Raw genomic sequence first — 22095 nt, 5'->3', positions numbered from 1 at the left:
TGGAGATTAGGCGAGAGACAAAGCGAAAGAGAGATCTGGTGAGTTCAAATGCCAGTTAAGAAACAGTGGTCAAATTTGACAGTTTAATCACTTTACACGTTTGCGGTACGTGCATCAACTCTATCAATGCGGGTGACTTGCCAAAAGTGAAAGAGCGCCATGCGCGCGTTCTGCTCAAACGTTGCAAGCAAAAGACACGCCGTATGCGTGCACATCTCCTGTCCGGGCCCATGTCTGGGCAGGCACGCAGACAGGGAGGGAACCAAACATGCTTCCCTCCCAGAAGAAAGCACAGATTTGGAAGGCGCGCCAATAAGAAGCGTGGATGGAACTTCCACCCTCGCTTCTCAAGCTAAATCGACAACAATAGATCTCGCTAGGAGCGTGCAGCACATGCGCTGCATCGCTAGGCGAGACCTAAAATTGACAGGCTGAGAAATACTGAGACTGAACATTACTGCGCACAGTAGGAGTGGACCATTGGCAGGTATGATGTATGCTGGGTGACGTCATGGGTCACAATCCTGAATTTGGCTAAGTTCCCTGCCATCCATGAGACTATAAGGCTATCTCCCACGGCATTACCTTTATCTGGTACCACTGCCATTTACATTACTGAAGCTTTTGTTTTCTACTTTATTGATTTTTGTGTTTTGCTCCTCCCGCTCAGTTAGCTGCCTTGTTGTATAGTTTCTTTTAAAAGGCAAGGGCCATGTACTCACAGGTATGGTTGTGTTGTACAAGAGTAAATTATGTGCGCCACCTGTGCTGAGTTACCAGCCATAGCGTTTTACCTCTGTCCCAGAACCTCGGGTTTTAAAGGCCTGCCCATCTACAACAACCAAAGTTCAATTAAATCTCACATTGCTTACTGTACATTCCTGCCAGCCCAGGTGTGGCGTTGCATCCTTCACTGCTGCATAAAGCTAGCGCCGTTGATAGAAGTCTATAGAGGTGCACTGGGCATTGGCTGGGTGATGTGAGGGGGTGCTTGGTGATGTGAGAGGGGCTGCACTGGGCATTGGCTGGGTGAAGGCGAGAGCGGATGCACAGCGCATTGGCTGGGGGATGTGAGGGTCTGCTTGGTGATGCAGGAGCCGCTGCTTGGTGATGCGAGAGGGGCTGCACTAGGAATTGGCTGGGTGATGCGACAGTGGCTGCACTGGGCATTGGATGGTTGATGCGAGAGGGGCTGCAATGGGCACTGACTGGGTGATGCAAGAGGGGCTGCACTGGGAATTGGCAGGGTGATGCGAGAGCAGCTGCATTGGGCATTGGCTGGGTGATGGGAGAGTGGCTGCACTGGGCAGTGGCTCGGTGATGTGAGAGGGGCTACAGTGTTTATTCTTGGTGATGCGAGAGGGTATGCATTGTTCATTCTGGTTGATGCGAGAGAGGCTGCATTGCACATTCTGGGTGATTTGAGAGGGGCTACTCTGGCATTTGTTGGGTGATGCGAAAGGGGCTGCATTGGGCATTGAAATTAAATGAAAAGACCATTTATAAAGCACGGTAGCTACCCTCAGGCATCCTAGCGCTGCAGACATCAAGCTTATTATTGGCTGGGTGATGCGAAAAGGGCTGCACTGGGCATTGGCTGGGTGATGCGAGAGGGCCTGAATTTTTCATTCTGGTTGATTTGAAAGGAGCTACGCTAAGCATTGGTTTGGGTGATGCAAGAGGGTCTGCATTGGGCATTCTGGGAACTTTGATAGGGGCTACACTAGGCAGTGCTTGGGTGGTGCGAGAGGGGCTGCATTGGGCATTGGCTGGGTGATAAGAGAGGGGCTGCACTGAGCATTGTGCATTGGCTTGGTCACTGGAGAGGGGCAGCATTGCGCATTCTGGGTGATGCGGGAGGGGCTGCTTTGGGCTTTGCCTGAGTGATGCACACTATTTATATGTTTTGTCTGTAGCTGTTATCTAGCCATATGCAGCTTACAACTATACTTCATGCAGCCTAAGTTGACTTGTCCATCTCACCAAAGCATGCACCATCTGCCTTGTGCCCGCATGGCCTGGAGGATGAAGAGAGTACTGTGCTGCCATTATAAATTCAGAGACTCTCCAATGAGTGATTATTTTTCTTGGATGTCTTGTACTGGACGCAGAGTGTCTATGCCAAAATGAATCTGCATGTGAGGTGCAGGTTCACCGACTATGTAGAACGCAGTAACCAGGAACCAGGTGCAAATGCACATTATCTAGCATTGAGATAGAACACAGTAGCCAGGTAACGGGTGCCAATGCGTACTGTCTGGGAGTGAGGTAGAACGCAGTAACTGGACAGCGAGTTCAAATGCGCACTGTCTAGCTTTGAGGTAGAATGCAGTAACCAGGCAGGAGGTGCACATGTGCACTGTCTATCAGTGAGGCAGAATACAGTAACCAGGCAGCGTGTTCCAGCGCACACTGTCTAGCAATGAGGTAGAATGCAGTAACCAGGCAGGGGGTGCCCATGCATGCTGTCTAGCAGTGAGGTGGAACACAGTAACCAGGCAGCGGGCGCCCATTCGCACTCTAGCAATGAGGTAGAACGCCGTAACCAGGCAGCAGTTGCCAATGCGCACTGTCTAGCAGTGAGGTAGAACGCAGTAACCAGGCAGCGGCTGCCCATGCGCACTATCTAGTAGTGAAGAAGAATGCCATAACCAGGTTGCATGTGTCGATGCACACTATCTGGCTATGTGGTATATCTAGCCGGATGCCTGGTTCCCAGCACGGATCCAGAGTGCATCTAGGCAATGTGGAAGCTGCTGCTTCAAGAGCTTTGCTTTTGATGAGTGAAATTGTGCCATGGTGATGTTAGAGCCAGTTATTTGTTTTAGCACTGTCTTCTGTATTTCTTTTACTGTGTTGATGTTTATCAGTTTATTGTATGCTCTAGTAGGGCAATTGTGCTCTGACCGTGGAGGTCCTGTTGGATGCTTGCACAGAAAGAGGCATGTGACAATATGTATGAGGGGATGGGATGTCATGCACGATGATCATCTGGTGATCTGTCACTCATCTATGTTCCACTAATGCATGGGCCAGTGTAGTCCTCATTTTACCCTGCTACTGCTTCAACTGATTTGATCCCCAGGGCCGAGCAGCTTGCCCGCTTTTCGCACTCACTGGGTGAGACAAAGGTCACACAATCATAGGATGGGCACATTGCACACCGATGAGAACACATGGTGACTGGCCTAACGGGAGAAAGCAGCACAAGGAGTGAAGAGGAAGTTAAGTGCTTGTAAGGGTGAAACTTGAACAAGCCATCACCAACTTTGACCTCTCCCACTAAGACCTCTAATCACTCTCCTGTAAATCCCTACAGCATCCCCACCCTTTTATTCTTATTAATTCATGTAATTGTTCATTTAAAGCATTAGCTCCTGATGGACTGCCAAAAAATACATAGGTTTACGTTCCCTGGTATCTAGATTATCCGTGGAGGCAACCAAAGTCGTCCCATGGCTTGCCTGTACGTGTATTGTTAGTTGGGCATATTAAAGTTTCTTTTATATCCATAAAATACCAATTAAGCAATGTATTACAACAATGTCTTAAATGGATATGCTCATAAGTGGGAGAGAGGGAAAAGAATTTCAACATCATCTTCATGGAACATTAAGACACTGTTTGAAAGAGGAGGGAAAACTCCATTTAATGCCCACATCTCCTGAGGTTTGACCTTGTGGGACCCTCTACCTTCTGTAGGGCCTGTGCATCTGCTGGGATTGCAGTCTGAGCTGTGACCACTACACATTCAACCCTTCCTATCCCGGCTACCAAAACCCCTAATACTTTTGCTTTACAATTCACACACCCACCCGGCGAGCTAGAGAAGAAAACACAGATTGGCTCAGAGACATCTTATCCAAGCAGATGGAAGGCATCTGTTGGGGGTCAGACCCTTTAAAGCACAGAAGAGAAAATGGTAAGGCTCATTAAACAGACAGAATGAATATGAGAACTTCCAAGACGAAGGGCCTGATTCAGATCTCGGCAGACCGGTTACTCCATCACAGGGGTGACGGTTATCCCTTTCGCCGAAATATCAATCCCATTGTATACTATGAGATTTATATTTCGGCAGAAGGGATATCCGTCATAGTTGGGACGGAGTGTCCAGTCCGCTGAGATCTAAACCAGGACCTTAGTGATGAGCAAACTAAGAATATTTTCCTGGTAGAAAACTAGGAGACAGCAGAAAAGCTTCAGAATACCTTTCAGCATGTGACACAGTACAGCACTTTGTACCACAAAGTATATGCAAACATCCAGTGTTACTCTTCCTCAGCCTATAAATAATGTCTTGAAAGTATGTGGAAGAGACACAGTTAATTATATATAGTTGGAAATGCTTGTACGCTGAAAGGGAAAGCAACCTTGATTTAAATGTTATGATCCATTCGTGGCAGAGACACAGGAGGATTGGCATCTTTTAGACCAGTGAGAATTCACAGTTTTCCTTATGTGGACCACCCGGATAGGCCCCAATGAATCACTATTGGAATCCAGGGATCCCCAATGATTAATTACTAGAAACTGGAAACCCCACCTAAGCATTTTCTATCATTGGAACAGCAAAAAAAAAGACACAACAAATAACGAAACAAATATTTATCAAACAAATATAACATGATTAAATATGCTATTTAATTCCCAAACAAATATAAAAAAGCCAGTCTTTAATAAGAAAGTTGTAGCTTTTTAAAATTTAGTTAAGGCCACTCATTGTCTATACTATATTCGTTTTGATGCACTTGCTCTGCTCCCAAAAATCAATCTAAGGATACTAGCTCAATTTCTAGCCTCTAATTTTTAAGATTACTTCACATTTACAGAACGTTTTTAAAATGTAAATTATACATTTTACTTCTTCAGATATATAAACTTTATTTAGCTCTTCAAATTATTTAATTTTTCAACCAGTCACGGATCCCTGTGTAGGCACCGCAGAGTTCTAGGGGTCCCCGGATCACAGGTTAGGAACCACTGTTCTAGATTTTAAGATATACCAATTAGTGTCAATATATAGGCCAAGTGATTACTGTTGGACTAGGCTGCAGCCAAAAGGCAATGTAGTGTGGAAAAAGGTCGTAATCAGTGCCAGATTCTGGCAACCTGTCTCTAAGCTGTTGAACTATTACAAGCAGAAGCTGCAGGATTCCACTGTCTGCTAAGATCCACACTGGACAATATACATGACACTAGTATCACAAGCTGAGGTTTAGATATCGAAAGTGCTGTCACTCACTTACTCATCAAAACAAGTAAAAAAAATCACTGATGGTAAACCGGTCACCTTGTTAGTCGATACCATCACACATGTGGAGAAGTGTGGCTCACTGGTTAGAGGAGGCATACCCTGAAGCAGAGGTCAGACCCGGGACCAGGGTTCGATTCCCGACGCGGCAGGGTCCTGAGCCCAATTGTCCACGGACTCGATAATTCTCGCTTCGGTGCCCACTTTAAGCACAAGTTCACACTATGCAGCTCTGGGCAATAAGCTTGCTTAATCTCCACAACGGCCCCCCGCGGCGGGATGCCTGGCTTTCACCTTGGGGATGCCCAGTACGGGTTATCTCACAGGGAAAAGCCAGGACGGGTTCCCAATGCAAGCGCCGAGATGCCCTAGGGTAAGTCGAGCTCTATATAAGAACACACATACATACACCCCGAAGAATTGTGGCAGCCTCCCTTTTTTGAGCTGCTGCTGGCAGTTTTTTCATTTCGTAATTTTCTGAGACCCATTTATAAAAGTTACATTTTAACCACAGATAAAAGGGTCGCTAGGAGGGAGGAGTACAAAGCACATTCTCTTAACTTGTCACAGATGCGCCACCCATTCCCTTGCACGTGGCTATCTTAAATAACCCAAGATGAATCCCAATGCAACCTGCTCCATAAGTTGATTGGAGCATTGAAAGTTGGCTTGTACTAAATACATCTGATTTATAGTTAAATAGGGGCGCTATAACTGACCTACTTTTTCTGGTAACTGGTTAGATCAGTGACCTGGATTACAACAGAACAATCTGGGTGACTTAAATTTGAGGCTCATATTCACTCGTGGAATATGCAAAGGAATTAGCCCAGCTCCCTTCCAGTAAATGTGGATGCTCTCAGTTTGAAACACGCCATATGTGGCTGTAGCCCATTTCAGATACTATATGTATGGTATTTCCTACAAGAAAAGGATAGAATTCTATGGCCTGAAAAGAGACTATTTTCTATCTGTAACTGAACTTACTGTGAAACAGGATATCGAATGAGGCAGCATATTTACTTTGAGTTGGGGGGGGGGGGTTATAAATATAAATTGATTTTCTAATAGAGACTTCTACCTTCAGATTCCTCACCTTTTAATATTCCCCAGCAATCAGATTGGATCCAGAAACTTTTCAGCAGTACCTATGCACACCAGTAGGTGGCACCGTGCAGCTCCTCACTGACTCAGTTACGCTCCGGAAATGTGTGGAGCCTATATACAAGAAACACTCCAGCGCACTGAGATCAGTTCCTTTCATTTCGCTTCACCAGTTGCCAATACAGAACTCTCAACTGCCTCAATATTCTTGTCCACATTTTTTCAATGTGTAAGGGATGTTACACCCCCGCCGCACCCCCCAAAGACAGATTTTAAGCCCTGTAGAGTGTGTCTCAAACAAATGTCTGCGACAGATCCCCATCAGGTGTGCCTGTGGTGGATGGGATTAAGTCACAACTCTAAAGCCTGTAGTGTCTGCTTGTTGATGAACCTGAAATACTACCTGGACACTGGCAAGTACTGCACAAAATATATTACTGGACAGTATGATACTCGGAAACTGGGGCATCAAGACCACACCCATTAATACACCAGGCTACCCTGAGCCACTAGCCCAGCAGCATGCAGATAGAAGGTCAATAAACCGGACCAACATTCCAACGCCCATATTGAGAGGGGCAAGAGGGTGCTCACTGGCCGCCAGGAGCCAGTCACAGGAGACACGGATATATCGTCCAGATCTTCTACAACAAGAAATTGGTCATGAGGTTCCGAGATGGCAACAAGGACAATTACAAATCAAACAAGAAACAGTTGACAGAGTAGCAGGCACAATCGATAAGGAGGCGAAATCAATTTATTACGAATATGCTCATGGAACATCAACGGGCTAAATAGCAAGTTGGCAGACCGGGACTTCATAAACTATCAAAGGTCATCATTACCTTACAGGAGTCATGGTTGACTGATCCGAGACACTTGCAAGGATACTTACGCATATTTTCACCAGCACTTAAAAAGGCAAGATATGGACATCTGCAGGGAGGCCTAGCAATCTATGTGAAAAATACATGTACAACCTCAGCTCACATAGTTGGTTTGATAACACCAGAATTCATAGCCATAACAATCTCTACCTCATTTGGGCCATCAGGGAATGGGAACAGGGATATTGCAATAATAAACACTTATATCCACCCCAACAGGAAAATTAAGGATACAAAACAATTGACGAACTTTATAGAGCTCTGCGTGAGTGAGATCAAAACACAGACACAATACTCACAGGGGATTTTAACCTATATCTACTTGGCTCATCATTAGCGAAGGAAGTAACAATACAGAACCAGTTATGGAACATCCCACAACAGAGTAATAAATAATCAGAAGTACCTACAAAAACCGGCCAGCGCCTAATAGAGGAACTTTAACATTGAAACCTCAGAGCTGTAAATGGTAGAAGCATAGGCGACACTCCTCCGGCATTCACTCAACACTCACTAACCAAAAACCGGACGCTGGACTATACGTTTTTGCCTCTAACACTTTTTAATGAAATCTTTTCATTCAGTATGGGTGACAAAGCAGACAGTGATCACTGGCCTAAGGAGCTCACTCTTTGCACAAATAAGCCAAAACTCATGAGATGGACTGGTCAGCCAGGTATGACCACCACAATCAATTATAGGAAAATAACATTTGTGCAAGCGACGCAAGAGAACTTTCAGCAAGCAGCAACACTTTTACTCGAATCTCGTGAAGGTGGCAATGAGACGGAGAAATGGACAAACTATATGAACGCCTTGGCAAAATCATTTGCCGTCCCAATTAAATCAAGCACACAGCAAAGCCGCAGCGGTAATTTCAACTTTACCAGGATCCAAAAGAGTAAGACAAGATAAATAAAAAATACTATTAATTATATGTTACGGCAGGTATGGCGGTCTCCAACTAACACCTTAAAACTAGCAGCATTACAACAGCATAAAAAACAGCTGAAGTGAGCGATTTGGGAGGCCAGGAGAGACAATGAGGACTCTCTATGGGCACAATTGCATGCAGATTCCAAACAGAATGACAGTGCAAGGTTCTGGGAGACAATAAAAAGATTTACCCACCCAACACACGAGGGTCGGTCTTCAAATATATCCGAGGAGAATTGGGCTATCTACCTTGGAAATCACTTTCACCAAGAAAATATCTTATTACATATTGGGACCAGCTCAGAGACAATACAAGAACTGCCAGGATTCATAACCTCCAATGATCAACGCAAAACAATTAAAAGCTATATAAAGAAGGGAAGGCAAGAAGGGGCGCTGGGCCCAAATGGAATACCACCTGTGCTTTATAAACAAAATGCAGATTATTGGGCAAAAGCACTTACTCCATTGTTCTTGGAAGTAAGGCAGACAGGCCTACTTCTTTCATCCTGGCGTGCCTCGATAATTTCACCCATTTTTAAGTCGGGTGATAAGACTCTGCCTAGGAACTTTTTAAGTCGGGTGATTAGACTCTGCCTAGGAACTATCGTTTAGTTGTCCATCTGGATAATGGGGTAACATTTTTTGGAGGCACTCTGCTGGATGAATTGCAAAACTGGGCAGAAGACAACTCAATTATACCCTTAAACCAAACTTGCTTCTCCAAATCTGTTGGAACTGTAACAAACATAATCACCATGGCTTTGTTAATAGATAAGGCAGAGACTAGAAAAATGCCACTCTATTTATGCTTTATCGATTACCGGGCAGCTTTGATCACGTAAACCGCAACAGACTTTGGTCAAAATTGGCTAGTTGGGGCATACCGCAGACTTTACTAAACCTGCTAATTAATCTGCATAGTGGAACCTGGATCCAAGTAAAGTTAGGGGATGGGTCAGCCTAATCAAGGAAGATACCAACAACAAAAGGTCTCAAGCAAGGCTGTGTGCTGGCCCCGGACCTATTTAAGCTATTTCTTGCAGAGCTTATTCCGCTACTAAACGCCAGCAATTCGCACTCTCCAAAAGTCGGGAATCTAGCTCTACCATGTCTACTTTATGCTGATGATTTAGTTCTGATCAGCCAAACGAAGGTGGGTCTACAGAATCTTTTTAACACTACATTTGATTACTCTGAGGCAAATAATCTGAACATTAACTTGGAGAAATCCAAAACTATGACAATCAAAAAGAATTCCAAGAAAACACCGGTCTGGTTTTGGGGTTAGACCCGCGTAGACTCAGTAAAATAATATAAATATCTGAGGGTGATCATCGACAAAGGGGGGCATTTGGCTGCCCATAGGGACACAATCAAAAAGAAGGGAATAGCCCTAGCAATTTCATTGAGAAACCTTGACTCCAAACTGAGCGCCCCCTTACTTGCCCCACTCGTCGAAGTAATACGGGCAAAACTCCTGCCTACAATAACCTATGGGAGCGAGGCACAGAGGGGAAGGGACTCCAAAATCATGGATGGTGTGGTTGCAAAAGTGTACAGAATAATCTTTGGTCTACCAACAAAAGTCTCTCCAGCACATATTAGGCTCGAGTTTGGTGATCAAAAACAGACCCTTGAAAAACAAGCTGTGACAGTCATCTTTTGGGACGAAGTAAGAAAATAAAAATTAGGAACCCTAAGCTGGTATTTGTGGTCAGAACTACAACAGAAAAAAACATCACCAGCAACAAAATACCTATTAGCAAGCCTGACCACCCTGGGCCTCCTCAAGCTCTGGGAAACATCTATAAGCCACTGCCATTTAAAAAAAATAACAAAGAAAACAGTAAAGAGTCACTCCTGAATCGAAGACAAGGCAACCCTATATAGAAGATCGAACAGCTGGATGATCCTGAGCTCCTATACCTATCTCGCTGCTCAAAAATACCTAGCCCCAGGGTTTGCCAAATCCATCAAAAAACAATTGTTAAAGTACCGAATTCGAATCCATCTGTCGCCTGTGCGGAGCAGCACAAGAAGATATGCTGCACCTGCTCTGTATGTGCAAAGAAAGGAAACAGCTTTTAAAGCCACTTTTTAATCAGAGGGGTATCTGCACACGGAGGCAGGCCATGCAGGCGTGCTTTGCACCAGGGGACACGCAGTTGAACTGCCGCCTGGTAAAATATTTGAGACAAGCAGAGAAGAGAATGTCACAAAATCAAATGCTGACCCCCTGCCGCTAACTTTGGACAGAACAACATTATAGTCATAAAGAACTGAGTCGGATGCTGCTAAACAAATATTTTGCACTGATTTTACTGATTTTTAGTAAATTGCTTTATACTATTTTTTAAAATTGTAACTTACAAATGAAATGCCACGAGATACTCTGTAGCAATAGTTGTAATTAACTAAGCTAAATAAACCCCTGCCTCCCCCCCCTCCCAAGGTCGACGCTGGTCCCTGGTAAATCTCCGTGCGTTTGCTTTGTGTGCCCTAAGTTGGCTGGGTATACCCAGAGATGGGTCCCTTGCTCACTTTGCCACTGGATTCAAGCTAGATTGGCTGATATGGGTTGTTACCCCAAAACCGGTCCCAGGATTCTGGTTTCCAGTCCAGGGTAGACCTGGCTTGCCAGTTTGGTCTGGACTGTTCCCATGAGGCACAGGGTCAAGACTGATTTGCATATAGCTGGGTCTGAACTGAGGTGGCGAAGTGAGCTAAAGAACGATAATTGATTCAACCCAGATCTGTGACTAGGGGTGAGTGTCTGAAAAGTTTCAGCGCTCAGTCCATCACCTCCTTGTGTTTGCCCTGGAACTTCTGTGCCAGTGCTCAATCGATCGACGCCGGACGAGGAAATACCCACAGTACTCTCCGAGGCAGCAGGTTAGACAGAAGTCGCACATGGCAAAAATTGAGGTGCCGCTATCCTCACTTGATCTGTTGCCTCCACCAGGGAGAACACACTCCCTACATTTCCTTTTCAGCACAGGCTCGGGCAAGGATTACGATGCGGTTTGTAAGTTTACTTAGCTATATCAAGACAACAACTGGTATGATGGCATGCAGAAAGCTAGTGGTCTCGATACCTCCTGATCCAGCAATAGAGGAATCCGGTCCCTAAGCCATGGTTATGCGTAGGGTGGTCAAAATCCTTCACCGCAAGCTCTCCACCTTGGAGGTGTAGACTAATGTATTGAAGGAAGTCCTCCAGCTGGGACAGATATCATCTGAGCCCGTTTTACCATTTAACAAGGCTCTAACAGATTTTTTGGGGGGGGCTTGGGCAAAACCTTGCTCTGTCCCCCCAGTCAACAGGCTGACAGCAAGATGTGATTGCCCTGCCCCTGGCAACCATGCGTTCCTCTGTCAGCACCCTTATCCCAAAGGTTTTGTGGTGCAGGGCCATGAGGAGATCCAACCTCAAACGCCTTTCAGACTACACCTCCAGATAGGGAGTCCAAACAGGTGGAGGCATTTGAGAAGCAAGTTTATTCTTCCATTTGCATGGCTGTCAGTAAATGCGATCTGAATCCTGAGTTGCAATTTCCACGCATTTCGGACTTGGTGGCTCATGTCCTCCTTGGTGTCCCTGTGTTGCGGGGATTCTGCTCATGCACAGGAAACCAGGACCTCAGTGAATTGTGGTGTTCCAAAAAAACTCACCTCAGTACCCAGAACCCCTATCCAACTAGCATCAGTGTCTCATTAGCTCTCCGTCATATAGCGAATCTACCAATGATTAGACAACCCAGAACATGCGACTTAGGGTACTCTCAGGAATGGTGGGAATCAAGAACACTTTTGTTTATATTCTCATACCAGTCCACAACGTGAGTAATCAGAGACACAGAAAAGTTTAAAATGTTTATTTTTAACTACGTGCTAAGATGCAGTATTTTGGCTAACATAAGCAGGCATATGATTAGAAATAAAACAATCAGCATTGTTACAATTCCATAAAACACAAAGGGAGAAATCATGGTACAATGATAGTGGAAACAGGTCATACAGCACCTTGTGAACCACCCTCCCCTGCTAGGAACTAGGTTTTATAATAATAGAAGGTCTCTTAGGCTTAAATGGGGAACTCCATACCTCCAAGATCAGCAGAGGTGAATCACATCTCAGGATCAGCAAGCTCTCTGTCACAGTAAAGGTTTTTTTCTAAGTGCCCAAATCATGCATGCAGTGCAATATTAAAGGCACTAGAATTTCAGTTGGTTGCAGCTGTGTATATGTTGTGTCTAGAGCGTAGGCCGAACAACCTGAATCACAGCATACATTGTTATTATGACCTTGAAGATTTCAGCACGCCGTGTACAGACTAAAGTCGCTGTGTAAGTCTAGGGATGTGAAAAACAGACCCTTCTCATGCGAGGAAAATCAAGCAGTTTAACTTACAACAACAGTTACATGTAGTGTCATGTGCAAAAGCTGCAAAGTGGCAAAATGGCGTTTAAACTTCTAATACGCTTATGCTAACATAGCAATGTGTGCAAGCAGAGCCCTGTCTTCACTACACCTGAAGATTTCCGACATGTCCTTCCCAGGTCATACAAGACAAGTCATGATGTAGCCAAGTTCACAATTAGTTGTAGCTGGGACACCACTGATTCTATAGGGTGAGCCAATGGCACCAGTGTAGCTATTTGTTGCTGTGCACGGCTGTGATCTACCAGGTTCTCAGGTGAATTCCAGTCCTCCCTTATGTAAATGTAAATGTCCAGTATTTGTAAAGCGCAAACAATTACCCGAAGGTGTCAATGCGCTAGGGGCTGTCGGGAAGATTAAGCGAGCTATTGCCCAGTCACATGATGCTGGGCTGATCTGACGCCGACACCGGGGATTGAACTGTGAGCCCCCGGGTTCCGAAGTCAGTCCCCCTGGCTGCTACGCCACACCTCTTCCATCTTATGGACATGCCCTTCAATAGGGCTCTCCTGTTTTTGGAAAAGGCTGATTCAGTTTTAGAGAAATGCAAGTAGAGCAGAGCTACTACATGCTCTCCGGGCGTATCCACCTCGCTTTACCCACTGTATCACCCTTACCACGCCTTTCGCAAATTTGGCAGAGCTGTCCCATACTGCCAGACTGTCCAGCCTCAGGAAGGAACCCAGCAGTTTTGTGGGTTGTTGTGCCCAGTGCACTCTGAGCCAAGGTCAATGGGCTGCTCATTCCACTGCCCCATGTGACCTCACCTGCCGAACCTCATTAGCGTGCCCTTAGGGGAGCAGAGCCAACCAGTGGGAGACAGGATCTAAAGATTCTTCCTTGGTTGACATGCCATAGCAAAAGACTGGTGGATCCTGCAGATTGTTCACAGGGGATATACCTTTCCCTTACGCTCTTCTTCGCTGCACATTTCAACAGTCCCCTTATGACTGAAGGAAGACCAACTCTCCATTTTGCGGCAGGAAGTGCAAGCCCTTTTGGCCTAATGGGCTATTGAGAGGGTGCCATCAGTAGGACGTGGTTGTTATTCCTGCTACTTTATGATGCCCAAGAAGGAAGGGGGCCTTTACCCTATTTTAGATCTGCACCTTCTAAACGCAGTCCTCTGGAAGGGGAAGGAGAAATCCAGAATTCTTACCCTAGCCCAGGACTTGTCTGCCCTCATACCTGGAGACTGAATGGCGGCGTTGGACCTGCAGGATGCCTACTTCCATACTCCTGTCCTGCTGGCCCATCTGCACTTCCTGCGGTTCGTGGAGGGACAGGAGTATTTCCACTTCACAGTGCTCCTCTACAGTCCCCCCAGAGCCCCTCAGGTGTTCACCAAAGTGATGGTGGCGGTGGCAACACACTCTCAGAGGTTAGGGGTGTCAATCTCCCCATACCTTGACGACTGTCTGTTGACAGTGGGCTTCTCCCAGGCAGTTGTCAACCAATTTCAGACTATCTGACCTTCCTATTATCTAAAGACTCACCTCACTTCTTCTCAGGCACTCCCCTACATCGGAGCTATTCTGGACACAGTTCAGTTTCATGCCTTTCACCCAGGAAAGAGACTCTATGGTACACAGGTTATGATTCCGATCTTTCAGTCTCAGTCCTGGATTGCAATGATGCCAACTCTGAGGCTCCTGGACTGATGGCCTCCTGCATCCTGCTAGTTGAGCATGCTAGGTGGCATATATAGGCTCTGCAGTGGGATATGAAGTCTCAGTGGGCCCCAACATCAAGGGGACCTCTCTGACCAAGTTCAGATTTTGGAAGAGACTGCTCAAGATCTGTAGTGGTGGTTACTAGGCCCCCATTGGGTGTAAGGCAGACCCCTCTTTCTTCCCCACCTAGACCCGACAGCGGTGCCTGATGCATTGCTTTTGGGTTGTGGCAGCTATCTTTGAGAGGTGGAGATAAGAGGCCTCTGGTGGAGTCCCAGCTCAATACCAACCTAATGGAGTAGAGGACCATCATATTGTTGTTAAAAGACCTCATTCCATCCATTAAGAGGGAGTGGCTCACATGTTCATGGAAAACACCACCTCCATGTGGTACTGCAACAAACCAGGTTAGGTGGGGTCACAGACCTTGTGCCAGGAGGTCCTGTGCCTCTGGAAATGTCTGGAACACCAAAGGATCTTCCCGTGGTGAACCTCCTGGCATGGTCCCTGAATGACAGGGTAAATGAACTCAGCTGTTGAAGCCTAGCAAATTATGAGCGCAGTTACATTTGGGGGTGGTGCAAGGTCTCTTCCGTGAAAGGGGAGAGAACCTTGGCTTGTTCTGTTTGTCACTTCTGCACATTGGAGTTTCCAAAGTGTCTCTTGTTCAGAGATGCATTCCCCCTTGAGTGGAACTCGGAACTCCTGCATGCCCTTCTGCCAATACCACTACTGACCAGAGTTCTCAAGAACATTAGGACAGACTTGGCCCAAGTCATCTTAGTGGCTCTACATTGAGCACAAAGAGTATGGTATCCAACACTTCTGGGCTTGAGCACCTGTCCTTCGATCGATCAGGCTGCCCCTCCAGGAGGACCTGCTGCCGCAGCAGCAGGGCTGGGTTCTGCAAATGGGCCTTCGCAATCTTCGCCTTGCTTGGCGATAGAGCGTTGACAGCTCCACACTTTTGACCTTCCTTCAGAAGTGGTTGATGTAATCTTGGCAGCAACACGTACCTCGACAAACTGTATACGCCTGTCGTTGGGACAAATTCAGCTGTTATGCATTTTTAAAGGGTTGCAAACTTGCTTCCTCCATCTCCCTCGGTCATACCATGATGGGACCTTAACTTGGTCCTTACATTCGGATGTGCACTCCATTCAAGCAGCTTCACAGATGTCCTTTACGGCTCCTCACCCTCAAGATAGTATTCCTTGTCAGCACTAAATTGTGTGGTGGGTTGAGTGAGTTTCAAGCACTCTGTGCCAACCACCTGTACCACCTTCTTCCCATACAAATTGGTTCTGCAGAGGCAAGCATCCTTCTTCCCAAACGTTGTGACATCATTCCACGTCGATGAAGCTATCACCCTGTCACCGTTCTATACTCAATTTCACCCTTCTAAGCAAGAGGAGAGACTCCATTGCTTGGACCCCAAGAGAGTGCTGAGCTTTTTCGTCGATCGTACCAAAGATGATTGGGTGGATGATCAGCTTTTGTGGGGTTCTCTGCGGCAAAAAAGGCAGGGAAGTGCAGATGAGGACCATCGGTCCTTGGATCATGCTGTGCATTAAGATTTACTATGTATTGGCTAAAAAGCAGCCTCCAAAAGCTCATTCTGTCAGGGCCACAGCTGCTACCGCTGTGTTGGTACGTGCAGTCCCTGTCCTGCACATTTGCTAGGCAGCAATGTGGGTGTCCCTCTCCCTCCATAAGTTCATAAAGCAATATTGTCTAGATAGCCAAATTTGCCGAGAGGGGTATTTTGCCTGCTTGGTCCTACAGGACTTTCTGGTTCAGACCAACCTCCAAATAGGTACTGCTTTGGTATCTATTCAAAAGGTGAGGAATCTGATGCTACAAGTCTTGATCAGAACAACAAGTTACTTACCTTCAGTAACGCTCTTTCTGTAGAGACTATCTGGCTGTAGGTTCCTCACTGACCCTCCCATCCTGACCATTCGGTGGTTGGACTCTATCCGTTAATTAGATCACAAGTCTAGGAATCTGCACACTGGTTACAAGAATTACTTTTGAGGCTCTGCATCTGAAGGCGTAGATAGTCTCAAAAGCAACTAACATCAGCTCATGGGAGTAGCACCTGTATAGGCTTCGCACGTCATTCCTGGAGCAGAATGGCATCAGCTCACGGGGCTACCAAGCGCAGCGCGGAGGACCTGCTGAAAAGTTTCCCAATGCAGTCTGACTGCTTATATTCAAATGGGAGGAATCTGCAGCTAGATAGAGTATCTACCAGAAAGAGCGTTACCAAAGTTTTTGTAAAATATTGGTGTTCTGCATCACTATAATAAAACTAGAATTGCAACATCCATCTACCTATAATCAGCCATGCTCAAGGGAGTGATGTAGAGAACACGTGAGTGAGATTTCATACAGCCTGGTTATTTTTGGAGACGCTACAAAGTGGTTTGGCTCATTAGGAGCAACTAAGCATTCCGCTGTTAGCGGCAGACAATGTTACATGAATATATGTTTGCAGAATACTGAAGTGACTATTTGTATGCTAATTGCTAGCTTCTAGAAAGTCAATAAAATTAAGCCCGCTCATACAGGAACTTAACAGAAAAGCAAACTATATAGCATTTCACTGGAGTGAAACGAAATAGAAATTATTTTTTTATGTACCATCTGATACAAGCGGTCTAGCGAGACGACCATGCCCAATAGTGCCTTCTGAATACCGAGATAGAGCATTTGCTCTTAACGTACACAGAAGCTTAATGTATTATGGAACAATGCATTGCAGAAATACTGAAGTACTTAGCAATACTTATGACCAACTACTGAGACCAGCAACCTAGTATTGTGTCCCAGTACTTAGGATTCACTATGTGCAGTATCTGTAGACACCCTACCTTCAGCAGTAAAACTTCCAGGCTATACAACTAACCATACCTTTAAACAGAGCCAGAAGATGATGCCAAAACTTTAAATGATCGATGCTAACCCCATCTAATAGCGTACACAATTCTTAGAGGTAGGAGCACCCATAGTCAGTGTCTCTTTCTAACAAAGCACTCTAGAGTGGCCCAGAGGCTACAGGCTGGTGCAACAGAAAACAAATGCTAAAAATAACAACATTCAGCTATTCCAGTCTTGACAGACAGGCCTGCGGCGATTCGTTCAATCGCTTGAAGGATTCACCCTCGTGTATGTAACAATATGTGAACAATTTTACAGCTAGTTTCACAGGCCACCATAGACAGGGACAGATTAAGATTACTACCACACATGCAACTACCTAACTGTTAGAGCATGAAATGACAGCCTCTCCCTTATGCTACACGTCTACATCTCCCCACTTAGGTGCCACAAACTGAAATGCTCTGCTTGTATACATAGGGGTGATTACGGTAGGACCGACTCCGCGGTCAGACCGCCACATTACGATGTGGTCGGTCGAACTGCATTGCTCCAGTGAGTGACCGACAGCTCACGACAGGCTCAAGGAGACAGTCGGGTGGGTGGTCAGATCGCACCCCCCTCAATGGAAGCAGTGCCTTCTCAGGAATCGCAATGTGGGGTTTATGATCTATCTTTGCGCCAGCCATTTCACGTTGGTTCTTCAGATGTGAAAAGGCTGGTGGAAAGGCTTTTTTAGGGCCCCTAACAGGGTCCCTCTCCCCCGTGGCCCTATGGTGCCCCCCTAAACATTCCTGCATTGTGTGGCAGGTGACACATGATGCCTGCCACAGGGATGATTACAAACATGCCTTTTGGCATTTGGTCCTGTGCTGCAGCCCTTTTCTGGGCCATAGCACAAGCCTTAATGCAAAGAGGCATGTTTCTGACCGATCAGATCATAATTTGGCAGGAGGACCGCCGACTATCTGTTGACTGGTCCCGATCCTGCAACGACGGCAGTCGGATGCTCGGCTGACTGCCATCGTAATCAACCCCTTAGTTTCAAAGGCTGCCACTAATGGCTGGATTTACTTTTCCTATTCACAAAGGCAGAGATATACATAATGTTAGAGAGGGGGAGCCTCCGCTTTGTATCCGGAAGCAAAATCTTTAACAGTATGAGAAAAGAAAAACAAAGGCTCATTCAAAGTGCAGACACAATATTCATTCTTGTATCTTTGCTCCTAGCTGCACAAAACTGTGACTCACCTCAGCAGAAGAATACCCCGACGACGAATATCTGGACATGTCAAAGTCATCATCACTGGAATAAAATAGAGAGATGGAGTCACACGTGGTGTCACCACATTACTGTTACTCTTATGAGACAGTGTAAAGGAAAGAGAAGAGGTTACTTACCCAGAACTATGCATCCCTGAATTCATGGTTCAAGCAATACCACCTTTTCAATCTTCTACCCTTACACGTGGCACTCCATTGAAAAGGGTAAATACAGAGGTTGCCTTCCGCCATTAAATACGGTTGTAGCGATCACGGGTCTGCAGGAATGCGTCGTCTTACCCGGAGACGCGTTCCTCCACACCACTGACCATTTTTATGCAACCCGTGCTACCTGAGGGAATTGAAAATAACCTGGTAACCCAGTGTTGCCCTCGCCTCAATGATGACCCTGACTCACGAGGGGCAGATTGTCACATTCAGACAATGAAAATATTTAAGACAATTCACAAAAGTGTTAATGAGTATGTAAAATACTATGCAGGAGGACTAAAGTAATATAGTAATTTCAATAGAAATAAATCAATTTCTTGTTTAAATACAAATATGGTATTTTAAAGTGGGCCGTCACCTTTGGGTGGTATTTTAAAGTGGGCCGTCACCTTTGGGTGCTACTGTGAAAAGCAGTCAAAGATGCAATGCACATTACACTCTGCTCCTGCACCCATGCACATGGGTGCTAGATCAGGGTAGATTATTTTACTTATCAGATAACACACATCTCTGCTTCCTTGGCATTCACGCACTATCGCACTGTGAATGTTAGGTGGAAAGGGAGACTGCACATTCACACGTCAGACCTGAGGCTCTGATGTCAAAGACATTGCGGTTTGAGGCCACTTAGAAGATTGTTTTTTATGATGTTTTATGATATGATGCATTAGATGTCTGCATTCTTATACACGTGCATTGGAACCATCGCCTTGATGTCCATATGGTGACCGTAAGACGGGGTTCTAATCTTATAATGGACTCCACCCATAAATCAGTAGATTTGTAGAGCGCTACATGTCCATGAGCTCCAGCATTGCCCTGCCTGGTTTAGAAGAGTGTACGGTGGAGTGTAAATTCTCAGTTTTGGTACCACTGTAAAGTACTTGAGGAAGAGCCCTCATCTCTGGATAGCACAGGGACCAGCTCAATGACTTGACCAGAGATTGTTAATTTCAGTAAGGCTTTCCAACAACTCACCCTAACATCTTGAGAGTAACGGCAAAGGATGTTGCGTCATGAGAGGTGAAACCTTAACAAATGAACTGTCTGCTCCATGCATTTTGGTTAACCAGTGTTCACCAGAAGAAAAAGATGAGACATCATCTACGGCGGAGGATCGCTACCCCAAGGTGCCTCCTAACTGAGGCAACGCTCTTAGGTTTTGTGGTTCAGTGACGTCACAACTAAGGTGCACAGCGACCCTCCACTAGTATGAGGTGCACAGCGACCCTCCACCGGTATGAGATGCACAGCGATCCTCCACTGGTATGAGGTGCACAGCGAACCTCCACCAGTATGCGGTGCACAGCGACCCTCCACCGGTATGCGGTGCACAGCGACCCTCCACCGGTATGCGGTGCACAGCGACCCTCCACCGGTACGAGGTGCACATTGACCCTCCACCGGTATGAGGTGCACAGCAACACTCCATCGTTATGAGGTGCACAGCGACCCTACACCGGTAAGAAGTGCACAGCGCCCCTCCACTGGTACGAAGTGCACAGCACCCCTCCACTGGTACTAAGTGCAGCGCGACCCTCCACTGGTACGAAGTGCACAGCGACTCTCCACTGGAACGAACTGCACAGCGACCCTCCACTGGTACGAAGTGCACAGCGACCCTCCACTGGGACGAAGTGCACAGCGACTCTCCACCGGTACGAAGTGCACAGCGACTCTCCAATGGTGAGAGGTGCACATCAACCCTCCACCGGCGCGAGGTGCACATCAACCCTCCACCGGTACGAGGTGCACAGCGACCCTCCACCGGTACGAAGTGCACAGCGATCCTCCACCGGTACGGAGTGCACAGCGACTCTCCACCGGTATGAGGTGCAAAACGACCCTCCACTGGTATGAGGTGCACAGCGACCCTCCGCCGGTATGAGGTGCACAGCGACCCTCCACCGGTCTGAGGTGCACAGCGACCCTCCACCGGTCTGAGGTGCACAGCGACCCTCCGCCGGTATGACGTGCACAGCGATCCCCCACAGGTGTGAGGTGCACAGCGATCCTCCACCGGTGCGAGGTGCACTGAGATCCTCCACTGGTATGAGATGCACAGCGACCCTCCACTGGTATAAGGTGCACAGCGAACCTCCACCGGTGTGCGGTGCACAGCGACCCTCCACCGGTATGAGGTGCACAGCAACACTCCACTGTTATGAGGTGCACAGCGACCCTACACCGGTAAGAAGTGCACAGCGCCCCTCCACTGGTACGAAGTGCACAGCGACCCTCCACTGGTACGAAGTGCACAGCGACTCTCCACTGGAACAAACTGCACAGCGACCCTCCACTGGTACGAAGTACACAGCGACTCTCCACTGAAACGAAGTGCACAGCGACCCTCCAATGGTACGAGGTGCACATCGACCCTCCACCGGCGCGAGGTGCACATCGACCCTCCACTGGTACGAGGTGCACAGCGCCCCTCCACCGGTACGAAGTGCAGAGCGACTCTCCGCCGGTATGAGGTGCAAAGCGACCCTCCACTGGTATGAGATGCACAGCGACCCTTGACCGGAATGAGGTGCACAGCGACCCTCCGCCGGTATGACGTGCACAGCGATCCTCCACTGATGCAAGGTGCACTGAGATCCTCCACTGGTGTGAGATGCATAGTGATCCTCCACTTGGATGAGGTGCACAGCGATTGAGGTGCACAGCGATCCTCCCCTGATGTGATGTGCACAGCGATCCTCCACTGTTGCGAGGTGCACAACGATTGTGGTGCACAGCGATCCTCCACTGGTGTGGGGTGTAGGAGGACTAAAGTAATATAGTAATTGTAACAGAAATATCTCCATTTCTTGTTTAAATACAAATGGGGTATTTTAAAGTGGGCTGTCACCTTTGGGTGCTACCTGAGAATGGAAGATGCATTGTAAAAATAAAACACAGATCAGCTGCTTGAATGTATGGTATGCCACACTATTTCGATTATTTAATATATTTGTCAAGAAAAGAAAATGTTGTTTTAAAGGCATTAATAGTTAAATGTACAACAGTGGATACAAGCGAGACAGTGTTCAAATGGCCTTAAAGAAGCGGCGTCTCCGGGAAACACAAACTGTAGATATTACATATACAAACAATTTTAGATTATGGATTGCTGACTCACAGGTCAAGGTGTGAGATGATGAACTTTCATGGATGTGAATACATTATTCAGCACCAAAAGCATAACTGTATGGAGCATTACTACACGAGGAACCCTGCCTCCAGTTTTCTGTTCACTATAGGGAGGGTATGTATTTTTAGTATATATGTATCCAAGCCAAAGTAGCAGAGTCAGCTCTTGCTGCGATACATCTTTTCAAGGCCTTCTCTCATTCTTGCCACGAGAAGGGCCTGGCAGCTGCAGACTAGCCCCTATTTGTAGGTTTCTGTTTATCATCCATTCAGCAGCTTTGAGAAA

General features: G+C 46.6%; 1 protein-coding gene across 2 annotated transcripts in view; it reads right to left on the bottom strand.

Moving 5' to 3' along the window:
* The window catches only part of FAM219A (family with sequence similarity 219 member A), a 430729-nt gene that overhangs the window by 16359 nt on the left and 392275 nt on the right, over positions 1–22095 (bottom strand). For both annotated transcript variants that reach the window (XM_086960280.1, XM_086960278.1), the window contains exon 5: positions 18432–18486. In XM_086960280.1, coding sequence (XP_086816406.1) covers positions 18432–18486 — 55 coding nt within the window. The remainder of the gene's footprint in view (positions 1–18431; positions 18487–22095) is intronic.

Source organism: Lissotriton vulgaris, chromosome 3_1 (genome assembly GCF_964263255.1).
Source record: "Lissotriton vulgaris chromosome 3_1, aLisVul1.2, whole genome shotgun sequence".
NCBI classification, from domain to species: Eukaryota; Metazoa; Chordata; class Amphibia; order Caudata; family Salamandridae; genus Lissotriton; species Lissotriton vulgaris.
This window is presented reverse-complemented; position numbering and strand designations above follow the sequence as displayed.